The sequence below is a fragment of the Nannobrachium achirus genome, assembly GCF_963921795.1.
Source record: "Nannobrachium achirus genome assembly, chromosome: 24".
NCBI classification, from domain to species: domain Eukaryota; kingdom Metazoa; phylum Chordata; class Actinopteri; order Myctophiformes; family Myctophidae; genus Nannobrachium; species Nannobrachium achirus.
This window is the reverse complement of record NC_137831.1, coordinates 29,130,512-29,155,546: the sequence shown is the minus strand read 5'-3', so window position 1 is coordinate 29,155,546 and position 25,035 is coordinate 29,130,512. Positions and strand designations below refer to the sequence as shown.

General features: G+C 43.7%; 2 protein-coding genes across 2 annotated transcripts; both read right to left on the bottom strand.

Annotated features, from left to right (window-relative positions):
- Nucleotides 1-20,285: 20,285 nt before the first annotated feature.
- On the bottom strand, nt 20,286-20,747 carry LOC308280203 (proteolipid protein 2-like; the record flags this gene model as incomplete). The annotated part of the gene is made up of 1 exon (XM_080720466.1): nt 20,286-20,747. The coding sequence occupies one exon, from the start codon at nt 20,745-20,747 to the stop codon at nt 20,286-20,288; it is 462 nt and encodes a 153-aa protein (XP_080576592.1).
- Nucleotides 20,748-24,271: 3,524 nt separating this feature from the next.
- LOC308280202 (proteolipid protein 2-like) lies at nt 24,272-24,748 on the bottom strand (the record flags this gene model as incomplete). Its single annotated transcript, XM_080720465.1, has 1 exon — nt 24,272-24,748. One exon carries the CDS (start codon nt 24,746-24,748, stop codon nt 24,272-24,274), a length of 477 nt encoding a protein of 158 aa, XP_080576591.1.
- Between the last annotated feature and the right edge of the window lie 287 nt (nt 24,749-25,035).

Here is a 25,035-nt window from a genome sequence, read left to right as displayed (position 1 = left end):
GGGACTGATATATGGTACAAGGAAGCCATTGAGTAAGTCCATGGGTCCAAATTTGGATTCTACATAGTGATAAATGTATGATTTGACACCAACATTATTCAAATAGGACAAGTCTATGGGATTTTATTGCGGAATGCAAGATTACTGTATATTCAATGGCGGCCATCATGAAAATTGGCCGCCATCTTGATTTTTTTTTTGGCCAGATGGTTTTCTGAAAAGAGCAATGCCTAAGGAGTATGTGTGCCAATTTTGGTGCTTGTATCCGCAAGTGAACGATTCACCTGTAATATGCACTTTATCTGCCTCGCTAAATAGGCCTATATGTATTTTTAAGCGAACATTTGTCACTCAAATTTTGCTTCTGGGGGTGCACCTGAGATGGGGGTCCGTTGTCAAATACATATCATTTTGGGGGTCCTTGACATGAAAAAGTTTGAGCACCACTGACATAGAAACATTGGTTTTTCAAAAAACCTTGGAAGGATTTGAAATATTCAAACAGAGTGCCGCGCTGCGAGCTTCTATTTTTGAAAAATCGTGAACATTTGTGCAAGTCTTTGGATATCTGCTATTTTTCAATAGTTAAAGCACAAAATAGTGTATGAATGCGTTCCCGTCTAAAAGGTTTAAACCCCCTCCCCCTGTGAAGAACATTCATGGGGGGCCCGCAGTGAATCCTTGTAGCCAGGGCCCAGAATTTGGTGCGACACCCCTGCTCCCTCCTCCGCCACTCCGAGGCCCCGCGGTGATATTATTTCAACAGGCCTTTCAGCGGCACAGAGAGAGAGAGAGAGAGTCCTTGCAGTGGCTGATGGGTAATGGGCCAGATGTAGGTGCCACCTGGCAGGCACCGGGCCTCACCGTATGCTTGCCAGGGATAGAGGCAGCCATGCACAGCAGAGAAACGCCCGGCGCCGCCTCTGCTTTCTCTGCTGCCGCTGCTGCTCGCCATTTCTTCAGGCAACCTAGGCTTTTTGCCTATTCACTCACGTACTGCAAGCCCTGCTGTGCTTATCACGCTCACAGCTGTCCAAAGGGGACTTCCCATGCAAGTGTATGTGGGACTATATACTGTTACTGTAGGCAGTGTCCTTTCAGATTACACGTGTTGTGTGCTATAGGTACAAGTACAGTAGCATAGTGTAAGGCAACCAACCAGATTATTGTTCTTGTCCATTTTTATTGCGACCGTCAGGTCGCAGTTACTATGAAAAGCTCCACCGGCTGTCCGTCACATAACGTAACGTCACACTTTTGTTCATTTCCCACATGGCCCTCTTCTAGCGCCACCATGGGGCCGATTCTTGCAAAACACATTTTTGTAAACCTCACAAAGCTCACAAAGCGCCGCGATGCATGCAACGTATTGTGAGCTTGTAGATCGGCTATTTTCAAATAGCCAAGGTATAGAATAGCTAAAGTGCATTAATGTATGTTTTATAATATAATTATATCTGCAAAGTAACTAGTAACTAAAGTTTTCAAATAACTGTAGTGGAGTAAAAGTACAATATACGGATCCGAGATGTAGTGGAATAGAAGTAAAAGTACTGAAAACTGCAAATACTCAAGTAAAGTACAAATACCTCAAAACTGGGGAGGGAGGGGGGGGGGGGGGGGCGCCATGCTGTTCAACCAACATGGAGACCAAGTGGCTCCACAGCGAGCATTATATCACTCGCATTTGCCCGTTAAAAAGAGAGAGAACCGGAAAAATGATTTACGAGCACACAGTGTAGTACGAGTAAAGATTTTACAACCAACTCTGGAGAAAGAGAAAGAGAGGGAGGCAGAGAGAGAGTGCATGTATCATGTACATTTTGGTGGCCAAGAGTGAGAGTGAGTGAGAGTTGCACATTTCACAAACTCACTGATTAAATGAAACATGCTCATTTTTGGGAAACGTAGGCCGACGTCACAATTAATTTGATGACATTGTTTTGGTGGATATACTTTATGTACTGATCCTGTAGCACAAGGGTCTTCAACAGGGGGTCCGGGACCCCTAGGGGGTCCGGGACCCCTAGGGGGTCCTTTGAGTTACTACGGGGGTCCTCCAAATATTTGAGTGATAGAAACTTTTTTTTTCTCCTTTTTTATATTAAGCACTTGAACCCTAGTGCAAATTTTGAGAACTTTTTGGCAAAAATTAAGTTAAGTGATGTCGACTTCAATTATACAGCATATTTTTTTTCAATGTGTGTGCGTGTGTGGGGGAGGTAGGTGCCGGGGGGAGAACAGCGGTGAAATGCCCATGTCTTTGAAAAAACGACATTGCTCGGTATCAAAGCCATCATTAATAATGTGCAAGCATGACTGACCCACGCTAGCTTTTCAATTTCACTTCATCAGGACAGTTACGAACGTGGCCAGGCAGTCAACCTGGGTGGAGTGAGCGCGTTATGATGGCTGTTCCAATTGCCTCCAATCTATTTCCCCTGGTAAAGCCGTGTATATAAGGCTCCTGGCTATGGCCAACATTTAGGTTTTTTTTGTAACAGCGTAATAAGAACACAAAGGGTGTGCACAAGTGTGAAAATCAATAAATTAGAGAAAGAAAGTCCACCCCCGTAGGAGCTGCACACGTTTTTCTTTCTGATTTAAATGGATTTAGACAGTCCTGCGGTACGGAGTTGAAGGCTACTCAAGAGACGAATATTGAATTTGCTGACGCTGAATTATAGTGTGATGGTGTGGTGAAGTAAGGATAGAAGGATTGCCTGGCTAAAGAAATACAAATGGTAAATCGTGTATTCATATTGTGCCTTTCAACTAGACGTAGACCAGGGTTTCTCAAAGCGGGTGCGGTGACGCAAGTTCCAGGGGTGCGCCAGAATGACCAAAAAACCAACAAACCAGCTCAGTGGCAGAGGTGGAAAAAGTACTCACATTTTGTACAAATAAAATAAAGAAATTAGGGCCTCTCCAACTCTTTTTCCCGGGCTGAATCAGGGGCCCAGCACGTCCCTGAGGGATGATATTATGATGTCATTATAATCAGTATATTTCAGTTGGGCCTTTTGACTCCGAGGCTTTCAGCTTTCAGGAAGTAGCCTAACCAAGAATGTGTCGTGTTGTGAGCTTGTTAGATTGTCTATTTCTGGTGAATGTTCCCCCCCAGAAAAGGGATGCTGGGTTTTAAAGAATTAGTTCACCCCTAAAATGTTTTTTTTTTTCCTATTGAGTCACGCCATGGAGTCTTGAGTTCAATAATATTGTTTTGTAATTGTCGCATTCGTAAGACAAAAATTTGATTATAGTAAATTTACCTCCATTGATTCCGGATGGGGACCCGAATGCATTTGGGTCCCCATCCGGAATCAATGGGGGTACATTTATTGCAATACATGTTTTGTCTTAGGAATGCGGCAAAACCCAAAAAAGATTGTTGAACTCAAGTCTCCATGGAGTGACTAATCAATAGAAAAAAAGTCATTTTGGGGGTAAACTACTCCTTTAAGGGATTAAACGCCAGTTATTTTCAGTCTGTCCTATAATGGAAACAGATTCAATCAATCAATACATATCCAACACACTTTACAATGTACATTGCACGCACGCACGCACGCACGCACGCACGCACACACACACGATGCAGCACACCATCCGGCTCATGTTAGCGGTTCAGTCAGTGCCTTGCTCAAGGGCTTGAAGCCAGGAGGAGCCATCAGGGATCGTGCCGAGAACCTTCTGAGCCTCCTGAGCCACTTTATTGACTTGTAACGAATACGTATTCTTTAGCCTTTACAGCAGGGGCATCAATTGGGTATGGCAGGGGTATGCAGCTGCCTTACCCTGGGTCCCATGGGTCCAGGGGGGAAAATAAAAGTTATTTAAATATAAATCCATGCATGTCTCTTTGTCTATCTGTGCTGGTCATTATGTTGTTAAATTACAATAAAATAACTACAAATGCAAACTTTAACAAAAATGGTCACTTTAACATTAAGGTATTATAATTGTTTTCTCCACACTTGTATTCTCTACACTTGTATTCTCCCCATCTTGACAGAATGGTATATTCCCAGGTTCCGCCGGTCAGCTGCACAGGTGCAATGCATTATTGTTAATTTTGGCACGTTTACTAACATGCCAAGTTTTAGCTGCACTTGAACAACCGTTCCAGGCTGCCATATCCAGCCCAAGAAACCGTAGAAATGGGGGGAAAAAATTAAATGAACTTCTTAAAATAAATGTCTGTTGCTAAGGTATGGCAACATGACCGGTGTCGACGCCAGTCATATTGCCATACCTTAGCTTTTGCGGGACTGACGCCACTGCTTTACAGCTCAATACATTTCACCTGGATGAAGCGTAGACATTCTGAGAGAATGTCTAAAGCTTGTCTAAGGCTTGTCTAATGTGGAAATCTTTTGTCGGGGGGGGGGGGGGGGGGGGCAGCCCAGCGCTTTTATCTTACGACAATGTCAACGACTACAGCCTTGGTTTTTGGCTGCACCGTGACAGCGGGGCCACAGCAGCACTATAAACGTTAGTGTCTGCCTCCCCGTGACAAACTACCATCTCATTGTGCTTCTGGCAGAGGCCAGGTTAGCACAAAGGAATACCATTTAACCTAACAGCTTGAGTGTGCTTAGAAAAATCACAGTGAATGTTTTATCTCGGCAGGGGGAAGAAAAAAGAAAAACGTCATTGTTTGGTGTTGTTTTTTTTTTTTGTTTTTTTTCCCGGAGGTTTGATGTACACTTGCTCTGCGATTTAACGAGACCCAAGTGGAAGGCGGTAGGTTGTCCGGCTATGCATGCCTGACATCTACAGTACATTATGGCATTGGTTCTCAGAGTGGGGTCAGGGGACACCCAGGGACCCTTGGGATGGTTCTAGCCAGGTTTTAACAGCCAATGAGGACAGCAGAGCACACCTCATGGCGTGCTCTGCTGGCGCACAAGTATGTATGGCCTACTTGTTAAGTTGGCACCTTGACAGAGTGCAGTTCTAGTTTATACTTAAAAAAGGAGCTTCATTGAAAAGCTTAGAGCTTGCTTCACATAGATATAAAAAGGTACACGCCTCCCCCGGCTCTGAGGCTTCTGTAAAAAACTGGAGGGAGCGCTTCCGCGTGCATCACAGAAGCTAGGGGACTTTCGGTAGGCCAAACTTCGGTAGGTCATACCTACTTCCTGTTTCTGGATGCGCAGATTTTTTTGCAGATCGGCACCAGATTAAATTTCAATTACATGAAATAAAAACAAATATCAAGGACCAACGGGAATATCTGAGGAATCTCAGGGTTGGGGCAGTAAATAGTCACTTCAGGCCCGTGCAGCGGCACGGGGGTGCAAAGGGGGACGGGCCTCCTCACGCGGACCACCTTGCCCCTCCCCCTCGCATCCGTGAAACCGGTTTTATCGGGTTGCAAATACTCTGAAACAAAGGTGACTTGCTTGAAACACACATTTGCCAGCCCGTTCTCATTTGCATTTGGTTGCAACCTTCACTTAAGCTAACAGCGTCCTAAGTCACTTTGAGGCAGTGTGCCTTCCGCACTTCAGCACTCCCTTTTTACAGGTCGCTCCAATGAACTGCAGCGGCAAATGAGGTATCTAGGTTTTTATATCTATGGTGCTTCACTAGCCCCCAGAACCACGGTAGAAAATAGAAGCGGCCGTCGCCTGGTGTTCAAATCTGGGATAGCAACACTTCTGCATCTAAAATACTACTGCGCTACTGCGGCTACTGTTTTAAAGAAACCCTAGTGTGTTTGCTCATAACTCCATGGCCAGCTCTATTGGCCTCAATATTGAGGCCAATCCATGTACTTCCGGCAGACTTCCGGTTGCTTCAAACCAGGCGTGTTGTTGCCTGGATTATTCATGAAGCATTCCCGGAACAGAAAGATCCCATGATTGGCCGCTAGATGCGCTGTTTTCCCCCTGTGAGGTACCAAAAAGAATATTTCTCCAGTCATTTCCCCCTTTGATATTCTAACGTTAATAAACATCGTCATAAATACTTTATGGTTCCTGTTGCTAGTAAAAAACTGCCTTTCAATCACCATGATATGCGTTTTGTGCAATATGGTCCCATTTATGTTAAAATTGATGATAAAGTTGCGGGGGGCGTGGACAAGTAAACTGATACCAGCCGGCTGTGTTCTTCTTCGTGTGCTTAATTTCGGGAGGCTCGACACCACATTCTCCCATGTATCCCTGCGGTTACACGTGACCGTTGGCAGCCAATAGCATTCCTTATGATTCCTTGGGTACCATTAAAACAATGATGGGACAAAAAAAGCTTCATTTTCGCAGCATAGAAAGCAATGGCTTCGCACCGTCCATGTTTTTTGAGCGGTGGTCACAACGCTCCTATACGTGGCCGTGTGTGTGGGTACGTATGTATATGTATGTATGTATGTATGTATGCGTCCGTCCGTGTCTGTATGTAGCCTGCAGTACCTTTTCTGACCACATGTTAAGGGAGGGGTGCTGTTGTTCAGACTCGCATTCACACACACACACACACACACACACACACACACACACACACACACACACACACACACACACACACACACACACACACACACACACACACACACACACACACACACACACACACACACACACACACACACACACACACACGCAGCCTCCACCGCTCAGTTCACACAGGTGTGATTTTTTACAGTCTATGCTGCAAACGCCACTGAGCTACTTTCAGTGAGATTAATAGCTTGGGGCGGGGCAGTCCGTCCTCTAGTTTTTTTTATATAACGCTATGGTGCTTCACCCTGAATATCTCACGACCGTGAATATTTTATCTCTGGAAAAAATTGCATTGTTGCATCTGGGTTCAGTTTTTCTTTGTATGCGGTACGTGCAAATTAAAGAGATCAAATGGTAGGGGCTATAATAGTCAAGCTACAAACGCTCCCAATATGGGACTCGCTCGGCGAGGCTGAATAAAACGTTTCCGTGGGCGTGGGGCTTCTGACCCCACTGTAGACCTCACACTCTCCCCAACAGATGTATGGAGTACAAGAGCCCCGGGTTTTCTCTGTCTCTCTTTCTCCTTTCTCTCTCTCCCTCTCTCCCCCTCCCTCTCTCTCTCACCCTCTCTCAGGGGCGTCAATTGGGTATGGCAGGGGTATGCAGCTAAAAGAACAAGATGATGCGCACATCCTTTCCAAGTGCTGGTGCTGGGCTCAGGTCGACATGAGATTAAAAAGAATAGAGGTCCGCACAACAGCTCAATGCTCCACAGCGTTTATTTAAAACATAAAGTTAGACGACGTTTCGGCCATCAGCTGGCCTTCATCCTGATGAAGGCCAGCTGATGGCCGAAACGTCGTCTAACTTTATGTTTTAAATAAACACTGTGGAGCATTGAGGGGTATGCAGCTGCCATAGTTGTGGAGAATAAAAGTTACTTTTAAATATAAATCCATGAATGTCTCTTTCTGTGCTTGTTATGTTGTTAAATTACATTAAAATAATTACAAATGCAAAATTTAACAAAATGATCACTTTAAGGTATTATAATTATATTCTCCACACTTTTATTCTCCCCATCTTGACAAAAAGGTATGTTCCCAGGTTCCGCAGGTCAGCTTCACAGATGCAATTCATTATTGTTAATTGTGGCACGTTTACTAACATGCCAAGTTTAGCTGCACTTGAACAACTGTTCCAGGCTGTCATATCAGCCCAAGAAACCGTAGAAACGGGGAGAAAATAGAATGTACTTCTTAAAATAAATGTATCATGTATCATTCGGGCGCGCGCAAGACACCAGTCATGTTGCCATACCTTAGCTTTTTCTGAACTGACGCCACTGCCCTCTCTGGCTTCTTTTCTCGTTTTCTCTTCCTCTCTCTCTCTCTTGGACTTGCGTGCAAGAAGGCCTCAGGAGAACTTGAGGTGACCCGACGTGATGGAATCTTCTTACGGGTGAGGTTTTTCAGCTGTCACGTTGGCAAGGGAGAATATGTACGGGTGAGCCCGTGTGACCTTTGAACCAAAGGACAACAGGCTCCTAAGAGAAGAGAGCATATGGTGTTTTGATTAAATGAGGTACGGTCTGTTCTGGAATATTTGGCTCACTGTGGAACTCACCTTATCAAACAATAATGTAATGTACTGTAATGAGTCATTATGAGTCAGTAATTGTAATTCACCCTTTGTCAGCCTTCTGATTGGTCCTTGACTGGCCAACCAGAATAATCATTCACTTTTGTTACCGGGGGCGGAGTTATGCAGTGGGACAAAGTCCTTTCATTCTTCACCGCGGTGCGGTGACACGGCCGTGGCGCTGCGCGGTCATAGCGATTTTGATAATTATAATGAATAAGCTTCAACAAACTAGTTCACATGAACGATATCGATGTAACCAAGATATTCGATTCGAATTTGAATGGGCAGAATTACAATTAAAATCCATTTTATGTTCAGAGCGAGGCTATAGTTCCTCTATTTCCTGGTCAGTGCGAGTCACCCAAGATGCACTGCTCTCTCTCTCTCTCTCTCTCTCTCTCTCTCTCTCTCTCTCTCTCTGCCCTCTGCCTGTTTCAAAGGATTAAACTAATTAAATTAAAAGGACCCACATCCTGTCATCCACATTCTATCAAAAAGAGGCAGCTGTTTTTTTGGAAATAAAAAAAAGGTTCCCCTCTTCTGTGTTGCCTAGAACTGGAGGATTGAACCAATCCTCCAGTTCTAGGCAACACAGAAGAGGGGGAACTTTTTTTCTATTTCCACACAACTCCTCTAAGGTATATTAATGACATAGTTCAATATTGAAAATGGGTGGTCTTCCCCTTTAAGTACCTTAAGTTCCTTTAATTCATTTATTTTACTATCGTTCCCAAGAATGAACTTTGAGTTACTTACTTTGGAGTTTGTTTGTTTTCTAATCCTTTTTAAAACACTGACCCCACTCTGATGATCCCCACGCAAATTCAGCACAATAACTTCCGATTAGAATGCATGGCACCGTGGTGTGGGGGGGACCAAACAAAACCAATACCTCCGTTCCAAATACCAAGAACAGCCGCTTTAATACGAGGAGGGCCCAGTTTAAATAAGGAAATTCACTTATTGAGTAAATATAAATTCTGCTTTCATTGGGCACTTTTATGGCCAGGTTCCCAGGTGCAAAACACTCTGGAGGAATGAGGAATTTTCTACCGCACATTATTAATCAAACCAACAATGCTTCCAAAGAAGCCGCCGCTATACCGGCACAGCGGCGGCGGGGGCGTACAATTTCTTAGCTTTTTTTAGTCGTTGTCCTCCCTCCCATCCCTCCCCCCCGACGACACTCCACTGACCAATTTCCCATCACTCGTTGTGACTCATCCCCCCCCCCCACACACACACACACACACACACACACACACACACACACATTTTTTGAAGAAGCGGCGCGCTGACTTTATTACCGTGGCGCCCGACAGACGGGGACTCATAAAGCCGACGGGCGTGATAACTCGTCCCTCCACCTTGTCACGGCCCGGAGAGAAGGATGGCACGGAGGTGTGAGGGTGGAGGGAAGGGCGGGCAGGGGCATGGCAAGGCCTGCACCCGGCGACATCCCACGCCAGGGGTGTCGCATCAAATTACTGGGCCCTGGGTTGTGGGTACAAGTATATTCACTGCGGGCCCCCCATTAATGTTCTTCATAGGGGGAGGGGGTTTAACCCATTTAGACTGGGAACACGTTATTACACATTATTTTGTGCTTTAAAGGCCCAGTTCACCTCTGGGACAACCAGATCTTATTTTATTGTTGTTTGGCACCCGATCAACACATTATTATTCTTTGTGTTCAATCTGTGTTTTGAGATATTTTAGTATTTCAGCATGACTAGTAGATGCATTTTGCATCATATGATGCAAAATGCATCATCATGATGCAGATTGAACGCAAAAAATAACTCAGTATTGTGTTGATCGTGTCCCAAACAACAATAAAATAAGATCTGGTTGTCCCAGAGGTGAACTGGGCCTTTAACTATTGAAAAATAGCAGATATACAATTGCGGCACCGAGTGCTGCGCTGCGAGCTTTGTAGATCTGCTATTTTTGAACATTATTATTTGTAGACATCCGTCGTTCATTGGGACTTGAATCTCTCCACTGTGTTTGTGTCCCAAATGGGACTTTGGATGAAATAACACTACGCAGGGGCGGCCGGCAGGGGGGGCTAGCGGGGCCATTGCACAGGGCGCCACTTTGCGGGGGCGCCAGAAGAAGAAAAAGAAAAAAAAAAGTAAAGTGACGGCCCTGCAGAGCAGACGTAAGATCAACAGTCCACTCAGACCGAATACAACAACACCCCCTGGTGGTAGTGATAGAGGCTGGCAGCTCCAGGCAGCCCCCCCCCCCTCCCCTCCTGATGTGATGTCATATTCACGCGCCAGTATTGAAATTGAAAACAACATCTGTTAAAAATAAAGCATGGAGTTCGAGCTCTTCACTACTATGGACGTGACTACCGGTAGATATTATAATATAGCTGCTTGCCCTGAAACATCACATGGAGAGGATCATTTTGTACCTGACTTCCTCTACAAAACACAGACCTCAGGGAGGCTCAGGCTCTATCAGCCAGGACTTTGTCTCACTGTGCGTGACTGTGAAAGAACCATTTCCTCCTGACCAGCCCAAGGTAAGACTAAGACAGTCAGATCATGCTTTTATAAACCCTATTATATTAAGCCCAAAATGGTTCTGCCGCCGTGTAGAACCGAACCGCATAATTTGCCCGCAAATAACTTGAAAAAATGCATAATTTGCCCGCAAATAACTTGAAAAAATGCATAATTTGCCCGCAAATAACTTGAAAAAATGCATAATTTGCCTGCAAATAACCGATTTTTCCGGCGCCGCTTTCGTTGAGGGGCCGCGCTTCGCGCGGCCATAGGGCGGCGCTATACTACCTCGCCTAGGGCGCAATATACATACCAACCGCCACTGACACTACGGTAAGAAAAAGGCTACTCCGGAACTAGAGTATAGTGGTTTTAGTGGTTTTCAAACTTCTATCTATTTGGCTGTGGACCTCATCTGAAAAGTTTAGTTTTATTTTTATTTCTTCTTTTTCCTTCTTAAATATCAGATCTACAAGCTCATAGTGAGGCACGAAGTGACACGCTATGGGCTTTTGTATCCATAAGTATTATGGTTAAAGTTTTTAAAATGATCGTGGCGCTATTATTAACTTATTTTGCTGGGGACCCTGGCGATCTACAAGCTCACAACACATAGCGATTTGATGCAGGATTGTAGATCTGCTATTTCAGATGAAAATGTTTTCTCCTGTAATGACAAGCCCAAAATAGGGAGGCCATGTTTTGAAAGTGATTTTATGGTAGAAAGAAAACAAGTGTCTATAATTGATGCGGAAAATATACAAATCAGAGATGAAAGGTAATTGTGCATGAAAAAAATCGAATCAGAGGTTAAATACTTTGCCTTCCCCAGTTGCATCTCGGCGGGGCAGATCGAAAGAGTGACTGCTGCTACGTTGTCGTACGGACGCCCCCAGTCGCTTGTCGAAAGTGGCCGATCTACAAGCTCTTGACGCGTTGTGAGGGTGTGCTTTTCCTCTTCGGCGTGGATGGGACTAAATTAAGCCTGAGTGAGTGGTACCAAGCCCACACACACGGGCAGAGACAAGCTCAATATACAGAAAGAGAGGAGAAATGTGTGCAAAAGAATGATGTGGACGTCGCTCCAACCATGCTCACCAGGAAGCTGCAAACCGGAACGTCGTTACGATGAATAAAACATGATTTCAACCAATCTGTAACGGTAGAGTATGTTAATACAATATAACTAGTGCGTCTGCGGCGTTTGGAGGCGGTCTCCACACTCCTCCACAGTGGCATTCAGACCCCGGTGTCAAGGTTTTGATTTATTGATTGAATACTTTATTAGTCAGAAAATGAAAACGGCACGATGAGACATTAAAGCTAAAAAGGAAAACACAAAAACATTCTGTCGTGGTCCTATCAACAACAGCATAGAAAATGAACACAAAAATACACAACGTCAACAGATATCAACACTATAGGGCCCTATTTTCGTCAGTGCTTTTGCCTTAAGCTGCATTCACACTGAGTGAAGCCGAGTTAATGGTTGGCTTGGTAATTCAATGTAATGTCTATGCAAACTAGCTTTTAAAATTTCCAAGCTCGAACAAAAAAACTTGGATATTTTTAAAACTGGTTTGCATAGACATTACATTGAATTACCAAGCTAACCATTAGCTTGGCTTCAGTGTGAATGCAGCATTATGCCTCATTCACACTACTAAAAGCCAAGCTAATGGTTTGCTTGGTAATTCAATGTATTCTCTATGCAAACCAGCTTTAAAAATTTCCAAGCTTTTTTTCCAGCTTGGAAATTTTAAAAGCTGGTTTGCATAGAGAATACATTGAAATACCAAGCAAACCATTAGCTTGGCTTTTCGTAGTGTGAATGAGGCATTGCTCCTGATCCCTAAAGATCTTTGCCTTTTTCACCATTTTGTAAAATATTTTAAAATGGCCTACTTCAAATAGCCGGTCCCTCTAGTTTAGGGATAGGGGGTAAGGCACTGGCGAAAATAGGGCCCTGAATGTACAAAAGAGACGGGAAAATTACATTTACCTCCTCGTGTGGTCTCCTGGTAGATTTTTTGAAATAAACCAGCACACACATCCTTTAGACATTTAGACCCCGGTGTCAGGTATAGGACATCTACTGTACCGGTTGACAAAGTACTACTGTCCGAAGCTCATAATGCAATATCTCCCCAGGGCCAGGTCAAGTGGGGATCGCCTCTTCTATCACTCAAAGTGCTTTACAAAGCATATTCGCACGCACGCACGCATGCACACACACACAAACGCACGCACATGCCGGAGTATAGGGCGGAAGTGGTTAATGTATGTTTTGTAATAATCAAATTCAAATCTGCTAGTAACTTGTAACTGAAATTCTAGATTAGAATAATAGTTTTGGGTGTTAAAGTACAATGTTTGCCTCTGGGATGTAATGGAGTAGAAGTAAATGCATTGACATTCAAGTAAATGACATCTTTTAATACTCCGGTAAAGTAAAATCTTAGAAAATTTGAATATGTAATTATATGAAATACTAATAAATACCCTTTGTTTAGCAGTTTTTTCTCCCCCCCCCCCCCCCCAACAGAATCAAAGGTTTGAGTGGCACCAGAGAACCGCTATGCCCTATAAAACTGCAATGCTCCTGTTCAAATTCAAATTCAAAAATGTATTTATTTATTTATTTGTTTATTTATTTGTCACTCACTCATACAAGAACAAGCAGTGAAATATTGGTGTGACATGCTCTGCTGCTGCAGACCGTGCTAACAATAACACGGTAATAATATAATACTGGGTATGAAACGGGTCAAAAAAGTAGACAAGGAAAAGTAAAAGTATATCGGCTCTGGTCGGGTGGAAACCTCATTATCTCGAAAGCTGTTACTTCTCAGGACTCAAATAAAAAAAAACAGCAGATCTGCAAGCCCGAAACGCGTTGCTTCTCACTGTGTTTCGAGCTTGTGGATATGCTACTTTTGATGCTTCTGTCTGACACTTTAGTGTGAAAAAGTAGGGTGTTAATTTGACAAAGAAAACCCGAACAGTTAGGAACACAGAGATAGGAGGTTTCTGCTGCACAACAGCGACGATATAGGTGGTTTCTGCTGCACAACAGCGACGATATAGGTCTATATCATTGTTGTTGGGTGGAAACTAGGGGTGTAACGATACATTTTAATAGCTATTCGATACATATCACGATACATGGTTGACGATACGATACATGGACGATATTGGTTCATTCATGGCGATACGATACGATTCGATTCAATGATTTAAAATCGATATAGTAACTATTTAGCAAAGACATTAAATCTGTGTGAAAGGTGTGGATAGTGCAGGTTTTTAAGGGAAATTTAACTATTATTATGGATATAAATAAGTAAACACAGTGATTATCTGCCAAATACATGGACATTGTATATTGATTGAAAACCTGCACCTTGACATGAACTCAGAGATTAGACACATTTATCGATAGACCAGTGTATAGCTATATGGAAAGTAAAAGTAATTAAACCACTCCTTTTCATTTTTTCTGCTTAAAAATACTAAATACAATGCACAAGTAGGTAGTATCGATACAATCGATTCTTCGATACAAATTCAAACGATACGATTCGATTTTAGCTGTTTTCATTTCGATATACTCAGATTTTTTAAGTTAAAAACGATATTTCGATGCAGTTACTATATCGTTACACCCCTAGTGGAAACCTTGTACGTCCAAAACTGTTCGTTTTGTATTTATCATTTAAAAAATTGTTAAAATAGTGAAAAAAGCCGATCTACAAGCACACAACACCACAAGGCGCTGTGTGCGCGGCTGTTTTCACTTGTTCTGTGTGACAGTCTTGCATGGTGAAGCATAGTGCAAGACAGTACAGTACAATATGTGTAGGCGAGGGATTTGTTCCCCCAACAAAAGAAAGAGAATGAAGACACTGTGTGCTCCGTTGTGAGCCAAAATGAAGGTGGGGGGGTGTATAGTTTTACAGATGGAAGTGGTTTGACATGGCATCAGTGTGGTCATTGTGAGAGCCTCAGGGAAAGAAGAATCTCTCTCGCTGTGTGTCTCTCGGTGGTGACCTTGCGCTTTCTACCGAGCAGCTCCGGCTGGAACAGTCGGGACGGTTTAGTGCCTTGCTTCAGGGCACCTAAACCAGTAGACCCCCCCCCCGCAGAATGTGCACACAGCTTCTGGCGCCGCAGCCGAGAGTGATCTACAAGCTCGCAACGGTTGCATCTGCGACGCGACGTGGGCTTGTATGTCTATGCTGTTAACCGGAAGTGTCCCGCAAATAATGCTACAGTAAATTCTCGCGGAAACAGGTGGATACGTACATTTGTCCTCACAGGAAAAGGTTTTGTTAAAAAGTGTAAAACTTATTCAAACATTCTCAAACACTTTAAAGTTATTTGTTCTCCAAAATGTAAAAAAAAAAAAGCAGCACTGCCCCGCCAACCAGAACTGGGAAGTCATTGGCCATCAAAGAGTTAAGGAAATATAACTTCCTGCACATTAGACATTAAATCAACTTATTTTTATTCTGTCGCAAGGGCCCCAAGGCGGCAGGACTCCCTGCAGCACGAAGCGGAGACAGCTTCCTTTGTTCCAGCATAGCATGGCAATATTATACCTTTTTCTATGTTGGACACTGTATTATATATAGCCTAATAACATATTCTCCCGCTCCCATCCCCAGCTGCCTTCCGAGATCACTACTGTACTGTCTGTACTGTACATGTCCGGCCTGCCGTTCCCAATGAAACTTTGATTATGAGCCAATCCTTGGAAATGTGTTATTACCTTCAGGCTGTACAGCCTTGAATGCTTTCATGGTCATTATTCTGCGGTACGTTCGGCGATAACGCGGCTCACCTCGGCTTCACAGACTTCATTACGCAAACTAGTGAAATCGGTTGGTTTTGTCCATACCTACTGTGGAGATTCTTTTTCATCCACTCTTCTGCCTAATGACTGTTGAGACAGAATCTCCCAGTTGCCCGGCAGTTTCCTATAGCTCTCACTTGAATTAAGTGGCAAAGGAGCGCAAGTAGAACTTATGTTATTATTCATTTGGCGTGTGATTTATAAGGAGGCTTTAATAATGAAATCAATGCCATTTCTTTTGTCAGTCACCCAGTTGCAAATTGAACGATGACATTTGAATAAATCTTAACCAAATACCGGAAAAAAAGAGGGGGCAATGTTCCAGAAAACACACAAAAACAAACATTGAGTGGTATATGTCAAAGTAAACCTATTTAGCTTGTCACGGCCCTGCGGAAAAGTCAAACCCATCCATTCCGATCTTGGCAATCACGTCGCATTTAGATAAACATTAATAACAATAGAGTTAGGATTTATGATAAGCCATTCTTTATGATAAGCCATTCTCTGACTCACAGGTCAGAGTCCTTTTGTAATGCCAGCTTAGGAGGTCGTCATCGGCGCGGCTTTCCTGGCTCTATGTGGAGCTTGGCTCGGAGGCGTCGCCCAGGGGCGTCAATTGGGTATGGCAGGGGTATGCAGCTGCCCTGCCATACCCTGGGTCCAGGGGGGGAAATAAAAGTTACTTTTAAATATAAATCCATGAATGTCTCTTTGTCTATCTGCGCTGGTTATTATGTTGTTACATTACAGTAAAATATTTTAAAAAAATTAACAAAATGGCCACTTTAACAAGGTATGATAATTATATTCTCCACACTTGTATTCTCCCCATATTGACAGAATGGTATATTCCCAGGTTCCGCATGTCAGCTGCACAGGTGCAATGCATTATTGTTAATTGTGGCACGTTTACTAACATGCCAAGTTTAGCTGCACTTGAACAACCGTTCCAGGCTGCCATATCCGGCCCAAGAAACCGTAGAAACGGGGGAAAAAAATAAAATGTACTTCTTAAAATAAATGTATCGTGCCTGTTGCTAAGGTATGGCAACAACACCAGTCATGTTGCCATACCTTAGCTTTTTTCTGAACCGACGCCACTGGCGTCGCCGACCTCCGTGTGCCGACACAAACTTATTGCCGGTGTAAATCACACAACCCAGCCACACACATGCGCACACACACACACACAGAGAGAGCTGCCCTCCAACCATGAATATTTAAAGCGGTGTACATACATTCAGTATATATATACGACAGCTTCCCCTACACATGGAAGAATATTATTATATCTCCTGGCTGCAGTTGGAATTGAATCACGCCTCTGTCAGGAAGGAAACTGAAAGCACTTTTTTTGTGACAGCGCTTCCCAAAATGAGGACCGGTGTTCCTCTGGTATAGTTATAGGCTACCTGTATACTAGGGGTGTATAACGATATAGTAACTAAATAGAAAAAATGATTTTAATTTGCAATGATCTACTACAGGGGTGCCCAAAAGGTAGATTGTGATCTACCAGTTAGATCACCAAAGATGTGCAGGTAGACCACATGACATGCCTCTAAAATATATAATTAAAATATAAAAAGAATATGTCAATATGACATCAAGAAGGGCCTGTCAGCTCTCTTCATGGCTTCTAAAGTAGGCAAACCTCCAATGCAATACTTTATTCTAGAGTCAGTAGCATTACAAAGAACCCTAAAACCTACCACTTCCATACAGAATGGGATGAAGACATTTACCATTTATTTCCCCCTTACAGTAAGTGTGTTTGTCTAAAATGTAACACCAGTGCTGCTATTCCAAAGCCCCCCTCAGGCTCTCAGCTAAAACATTTTGGATGGGTAGATCATGTTGAGCTAGTCATTTTAAAAGTAGTTCCCACGTCAAAAAGGTGTGGGCACCCCTGATCTACTATATCTTTTGCAAAAGCAAAATATCTAAGTTTTGGCTTTGTATCGTATCGTATCATTTTAAAATATCGGTATCGAATTGTTTTGCATTACAAATAATTGAGTGTATGGAAACTAAGTATTTGTGCCTTGTATTTGGCAATTTTAAGAGGGTAAATGAAAAAGAGGGGTCTATAATTACCTTTCCATTCCATATAGCTACTCTTGGTCTATCGATAAATGTGTGTAATCTCTGTGTTCATGTCAAGGTGGGTTTGTCCATGTGTGTTGAAATATAATGTTCATGTATTTGCTAAATAATCACAGCGTTTACTTCCATAATAATAGATTTTTTACACGTTTTACACAGATTTCATTTCTTTGCTAAATAGTTACTACATACAGTATATCAATTTAAATTCATTGAATCAAATCGTATTGTATCGCCATGAATGAACGAACCAATATCGTCCATGTATCATTAACCATGTATCGTGATGCGTATTGTATCGCTGTTAAAATGTATCGTTACACCCCATTGCTGTCGGGCAGATACCTCTCTGTATTTTTAGCTTTTTGAAATGTTTCAAGTGGGCCTTGAACCATGCAGAATGTTGGTACAACCACTCATTTATGAGGTATGATGCTATAGCAGATTTTATCTTTGCTGCAGGGCAAATAGCGTACAAAAACGGTTATGAAATGGCCAAAAGAACCTGTGTTCCAATGAATACTTTGCAGTTATCATTTATTCAGAAGCTCTTGTTAATCATCTTCATTGGTTAAATATTCATAAACCCCATGCACAGACATACTTATAACCACATTCAAGCTGGCATCCAGATTGTGGACATGACACTATACATCTAAATCTTGCAAGAGAAAAAAAAGAGAGAAAAAAAAGAAGGGGAAAAGAATGGCTCTACAATCTCAGAATGTGAAGCATTGCGAGGCTTGTAGATCAGCTATTTTCCCCACTTTCGCAAAGGTCTGTGATACGACGAATTATAAAATAGGGAATTCATTTATGGAAAAAGAAATACGAGAAATATTATAGTAATATTATGATATTTTGGAAATATAAAAATGATGCAGAGAGATGCAGATGGAAAGGGAAGCGTATAGGTGTGAACAAAATTGTAGATGGGTAAAGTGGGAGAAAAAAAATTACCTTTCCACAGCTGCTGTCCATATTGCGTTTTCATGAGCTCCTCCGCTGTGAATGATAGAATTGTACTTTATTAAGCCGTTTGCTATAGCATCTGTTAAGTTTGTCTTCCACACAGCTGTATTCAGATGAAAACATAACCTAAACCATCTAAAACATACTCGAGTTCCAACTGTATCAGATCGCTTTTGACAACAAATCTCTTCACCAAAAATAGACGATATATAGGCTACAAGCTCACATCGCATTGCGTAGCCGAATGTTGTGAGCTTGGAGCTCACCGAGAATTGCGATACTGCTGGGGTTAAAGTTATCAATAAAAAATCACACAGTGTGAAGTGATCAGTTCATTCATTAGATGTCCCGCAAAGGAAGAGATATATACCGTATATTCAAACCGCTCAAACATGAATCCATTATCATTCGTGCCATGCTAAGAGCTTTTAGATCTGCTATTTTTGAGCTGTGCACAGCTTTGTCTGGCTTTTGTCAAAAGTAAAGAAAATTAATGAAATTAAACACAGCTCACTTTTCTTTTCTTCTTTTTAAGTACTGTTTTATTACAATTACAAAACATACATTAACAACTTCAACCCTATATACATTTCGGCCGTTTGAAAGTAGCCGATCTACAATCGCGACGCATTGTGAGCTTGTATCTGCTATTTTCAAAAGATTTGCGTACATTTGAAAACCTGAAATTGCGCCTTCTGCATAATGAGTACTTTTTAATTTTGGTACTTTAAGGACATTTTGATACCGATACATTTTCACTTTTACTCAAGTCAATTTTGAATTCCAGACATTAACTTGTAAAAGAGTATTTAGAATTGCAGTATTGATTCTTTTACTTAAATGAGAAATGTGTGTACCTTTTCCACCAATGCAGAGCCCTGCGTTCATTCACCCACAGAAATAAAGATTCACAGCTTGATTTCTCCGCTGCCCTGTGAGTGTGCCAGAGAGCTGCTCCGTTGTGCTCAGTGTTAAATGAATTAAATGGGCCGGGGGCCAAAAGTGCCGTTCAATCGGCACATTGGCTACAATTGCCCAGTGGTGGAAAAAGTAACTCAAACGCTTTACTTAATTTCATCAAACGTCAAGCTAGCCAATCACAGCGCGTCGTCCTGCGAAGCTTGGCCAATAGGCTCTATGCATGTACCCATTTTGTTCTTCTTCCGGGTGTCTTTCGACAGCCACTCTTAGGAGCAGTTAACCACCGCTCAAAAATAAATAAAAAAAGGGGGTCATAGCTTTGTCACCGGTTTCCTGTCTTGATCAACTCGGACAACAAAGCTGAGATTCCTCTCCCTCAGGTGGCTCCTGTCCCAACTGCCAAAAAGCCTGGGAGTTGGTCCTAGAGATGGTGCCAACAAATGGTCTGGTGGAACATCCATCAGATCATTTCCTCACCAAGGCATCCAGCTCTCCTGATCACAGCCTCAGTAATCCCCAGACTTGATTATTCAGTGTTGGTCTCTCGGCATGCAGGCTCACTTGAACCTCACTTAAAAGTGTAATGATCCAGAATGACTGGGGTTCAACCTCTAAGATTCTCACGTCTCCCCCGTTTTGCGCTCCGATTGCCACCCGCACCAACAGGAGAGTCTGTCCCTTTCCTAAACCATCCTGGTCAACGCTGTCTCACCCTATGAGTCTTACTGTGACTCTTTGGGATAAATGTGACCAAACATCAACTTGTGACTTGACTTTATTTGGATCACACTCGTAAGTAGAGAGTATTCGAGTCTAAGAGGGTAATACACTGTTGAAGTTGTAATTGTACCGCGGCTGCCTGACGCTTCTCAGCTGCAGGTGGGTGGTGTAGGTATCGTAGGCGTACAGGATGACAGAAATCAGACCAAAAGCCGCACCTACGGTGCTGCCGTATCCACGAGCCACCACGTAGACGGAGGAGACCAGGTACAGCACGGTTCCAACGGCAGCGCGGATCAGATCTCCCTGCACCCAGCGGCGCACAGTGAACTTCTTGTCCAGGCCCATCATGAAGGCCCCAAGAAAGAGGAAGGCGAGGATCAGCTGGACGATGGGCACGGCAATGGATCCAGACCAGGAGGAAGCAAAGCAGATGAGAACGATGATGCTGAGGACTATCTCGGCAAAGAGAATATGAGTCTTCACGTAGCTCAAACACTCCACCAAGCCGGCAGCGGGGCTGGAACCGGGCATTTCATCAGTTTCGTCAGTCATCTCTCAGCTTTTCCGTAACAAGTAGTTATTGCAAAGGTGTCTTATATTTGTAATCAACTTATCTTCATCGGTGGAGCCACAGACTTGGGACTTGTTGTTGGAAGAACATCTTCAGGGAGTTCAGGGTTTATATAATTAGGCGTGATGTCACTGTGATTTGAACGTCCATAGCAGCAGTACTCTGATGCTATCAATGACATTAGTCCAGGTCAGTCTGACGTCAGTGCTAAGAACCACTGATCCAGCCGACATTCAGCTCATCACTCCCTCCGATCTCAAGATATACTGTATGGACAGAGAGAGAGACAGATGGACACACACATTATGTGATATACTCTAGATGTGGCCCTCAATCTAGAGTAGGCGTACTGGTCGCTACATCGTAACACCGATCTAACAGTCACCATTCACGATACGTCACAAAAACTATTTGAAATTGAAAGCTGTATCGCAATTCTCGCACTATTCCATTGTCACTCCCAACGTGCGCATCCAAGGGAAGCCACATGCGACTGTTTTTCTCTACATTACATGGGTTCCTGCTTCAGAGAGCTCTCAAGTGTATTATTGCTACATATATTTACCATCTGTCTGGTAGCACGACACACGTGCATATCTCCTTGTATGGCCTGTTCTGTCCGTGACATCAGCCGTGGTGATGTCCGTCTCTGCATACTTTCTATGACGTTAGTCTCGTGTGACCGCTATTGCCACCAGTCCCTTAAAATATGGAATCGTCCCGTGTTTGGAAACTAAATGATGTGCTCTTTGTTCCGTATTTTAAAGTCGGAGAATATAAATATGAATGAGGGTGAGACATGCTGGGTGTAGCTGCGTTAGGAACCTCTTCACCCGTCCTCCCATTAACCAATTTTAATATATTATAGGATAGGATACAATTGGGGTCTCCCTGCTCTTTTAGATTCTAGATGATGATTCTAGATGATGTCGAAGGTCTCGTGTTTTCTACAAAAAGAAAAAAAAAAGACAGACAAATCGACAAAAGATCTGTCAATAGAAGATCAGACAATTCGGATATAAAAAAAATCGCATCTGTGTGAAGTTAGCGGTGCAATCCGTGCATATCTCTCCTTGTATGGGCCATTCTGCGTGTGACGTGAGTTACTTTTTGTGTATGAGCACAGATCTCCATACATGGAGATCCGTAGGCCTACTAATACATTTTGGCTAATACACTCAATGTGAAATGCACCACTCAAAAACCCCCAAAAACTGCATTGCAGGACCATTGAGAAGGAAGGAGGGTTGTCCTTCCTAATCTGGGCAGATGTATATCCAGGTGCGGTAAAGGTGGACAAGATGTGGTCCTTTGAGAAAAAAAGGGTCATAGCTTTGTCACCGGTTTTCTGTATTGATCAACTCACACAACAACGATGATATTCTTCTCCCTCAGACACCTTGGTGGCTCCTGTCCCAACTGCCAACAGAGCCTGGGAGTTGTTTGTTACCTTTATTTAAACTCTGGAATACAATTCAGGGCAGGCCCTCATTTACAATGCAGCCGAGATACAACAATGTTGTTCCTGGAGTTGGTCCTGGAGTTGGTGCCAACGTCACTTTTCATTGTAAAATGGTCTTCAAAATGGTCTGGTGGATGTTGTTAAGTGTACAACATTCATCAGACCATTTCCTCACCAAGGGGTCCAGCTCTCCTGATCACAGCTCTCAGTACTCTTCAGACTTGACTATTATTGCTGTGTTGGTCTCCCGGCAGGTGCCTAGGCTCACTTAAACCCCACATAAAAATGTAATGATCCAGAATGGCGGGTGTTCAACCTCACGTCCCACCCCTTTAGCGCTCCCGTTTCCACCTGCACCAACAGGAAAGTCTGTCCCTTTCCTAGCCTGATTTCAGACTCTGCGCTGGAGCTTGAGTCTGACATTGTCCCATTGACAAGAGATTTCAAAGGGGAGGGGATTTGAAATTTCCAATCACAAGAGATCTGGTGGGAGGGGTTGTGTTTGACAAAAACATTCCCCCCTCCCCTCTATGACAGGCATCAAACAGGTCGTTGTCTTTGACGCTTTCATCGATTGGAGAGATCACTAACGAGGTGTGCACAACCCCCTTTGAAGTTCAAAGGGAGCAATTAAGCGCTCTGTCTGAGCCCCCCCTGTTTCTGTTGATTTTCTGTTTATGCTGATTTGCTGTCTCGTTAGACCCACCCCCTCCTCCGAGGCTTCGACTCTCATTGGCCTGGTCTTGCCTCAGACCAGAGAAACTCTAGGTTCATTACGCAACACCAGACCAAGAGAACCAGTCCGCTCAGAGGCAGGTCTATGGGCTGGAGCCAGGCAAACCCTTACCTAAAACATCCTGGTCAACGCTATCTCACCCCAATGAGTCTTACTGTGACTTTTTGGGACACATGTGACCAAACGTCAACATGTGACTTGAAGGGGGTACAAAAAAGTCCACATGTTGATTTTTGGAATGTTGACTGTAGACCTTTCGCAATGTTAGGCACTGCGACTCGCTTGCCCAAGCTCACTCGGCAGTGCCTCACTCACATGGATCAAGTCCGCTTGAAATGGCAGCCTCCGTAACAGTGTTCTTTTCAAGGGAGGCTTGTCCAATCCTCAAGCTTGCATACGGTGCTCACTTCACACTTGGCGGACAGACAGACATTTGGTCGATTTAAATTAATAGTTAGATGACTTTTGGGGGTGTGTTGTTTCTTGACTCCTCCCTCCATGGCTGCCATGCTGTGGAATACAAATGTCTTGATTTGGGTTCAACTTCCCCCTCTTCCAGTCAGGACTGTAGACCCTCACTCCTGCATCTGAAAACTCACAACCTCTGCTTACTCCTGTTGTATCCCTTCTTATTCACAAGAGCTGTTGATTTTATTTGTATTTTATTTAATTGTATTTTTAATTTAAGTGTGGTGGTTGCCCCACACTTTAGAAGTTTTTTCCTCATGTGACCATTTGTACCCTGCCGTTTTGGTGACTAGGGTTCGTGCCTTTTCTCTGATCTTACTTGTAAGTAGAGATATTTTTTATTTATTTTTTATTTTCTCCACATTTTTATACCTCAATTTTGTAACCCATTTTTACCCATTGCCTAAACTGTAATCCTGGGCGCTGCTCTCCCTCTGCCAGCCTGGGGAGAGCACAGAACTGAGCTTGTGCTTCCTTCAGTGCATGAGTGAGCAGGCCACTTCTCATCACCTGACAGGGGGACCTTCCCCTGTTGGACGTAGCATGTGGAAGGAACACGTTATTTCAACCAGTTCCTTTCCCAGGCATTACAGAGACCAGGAATACTGAATGTTTTTTGTACCCTACCCTAGGGGACACAGGGAGAACATGCAAACTCCACACAGAAAGGCCCTTTCGTCAACCCCACCTGGGGTGTGGGCACTCATGATGCGGAGAGAACACGCCCCCAGCACCCACAGCGTCCCCCGGTGGGAATTGAACCCAGGACCTTCAAGCTGTGAGGCGATAGTGCTACCTAGTGCGCCGCCGTGCCCCCTGGAAGTAGAGAGCATTTGATTCTAACTGGGTAATACACTGTTGAAGTTGTAATTGAACCGCTGCTGCTTGACGCTCCTCAGCTGCAGGAGGGTGGTGTAGGTATCGTAGGCGTACAGGATGACAGAAATCAGACCAAAAGCCGCGCCTACGGTGCTGCCGTATCCACGAGCCACCACAAAGACGGAGGAGACCAGGTACAGCACGGCTCCAGCGGCGGCGCGGACCACATCTCCCTCCACCCAGCGGCGCACAGTGAACTTCTTCTTGTCCAGGCCCGTCATGAAGGCCCCAAGAAAGAGGCAGGCGAGGATCAGCTGGACGATGGGCACGGCAATGCATCCAGACCAGGAGGTGGCGAAGCAGATGAGAATGATGAGGCCGAGGACTATCTCGGCAAAGAGAATAAGGCCCTTTTTAGTCTTCACGTAGCTCACACACTTCTCCTCGAAGCCGGCAGCGGGGCTGGACCCGGGCATTTCATCGGTTTCGTCAGTCATCTCTCAGCTATTCCGTTACAAGTAGCTATTGCAAAGGTGTTGTATATATGTTATCAACTTATCTTCAGCGGTGGATCCACGGACTTGTTGTTGAAGAACATCTTCAGGGAGTTAAGGGTTTATATGATTTTGCTGTGATGTTTCCCTGACATAGGCGTGATGTCACTGATTTAAACATCCATATTCGGACACAGCAGTACTCCCAGGCTATCAATTTCATCAGTCACTCCAGAAACACGGCAATAATACACTCAGAGTTTGAAGTCGATCTGTCGGCCATTTATTTC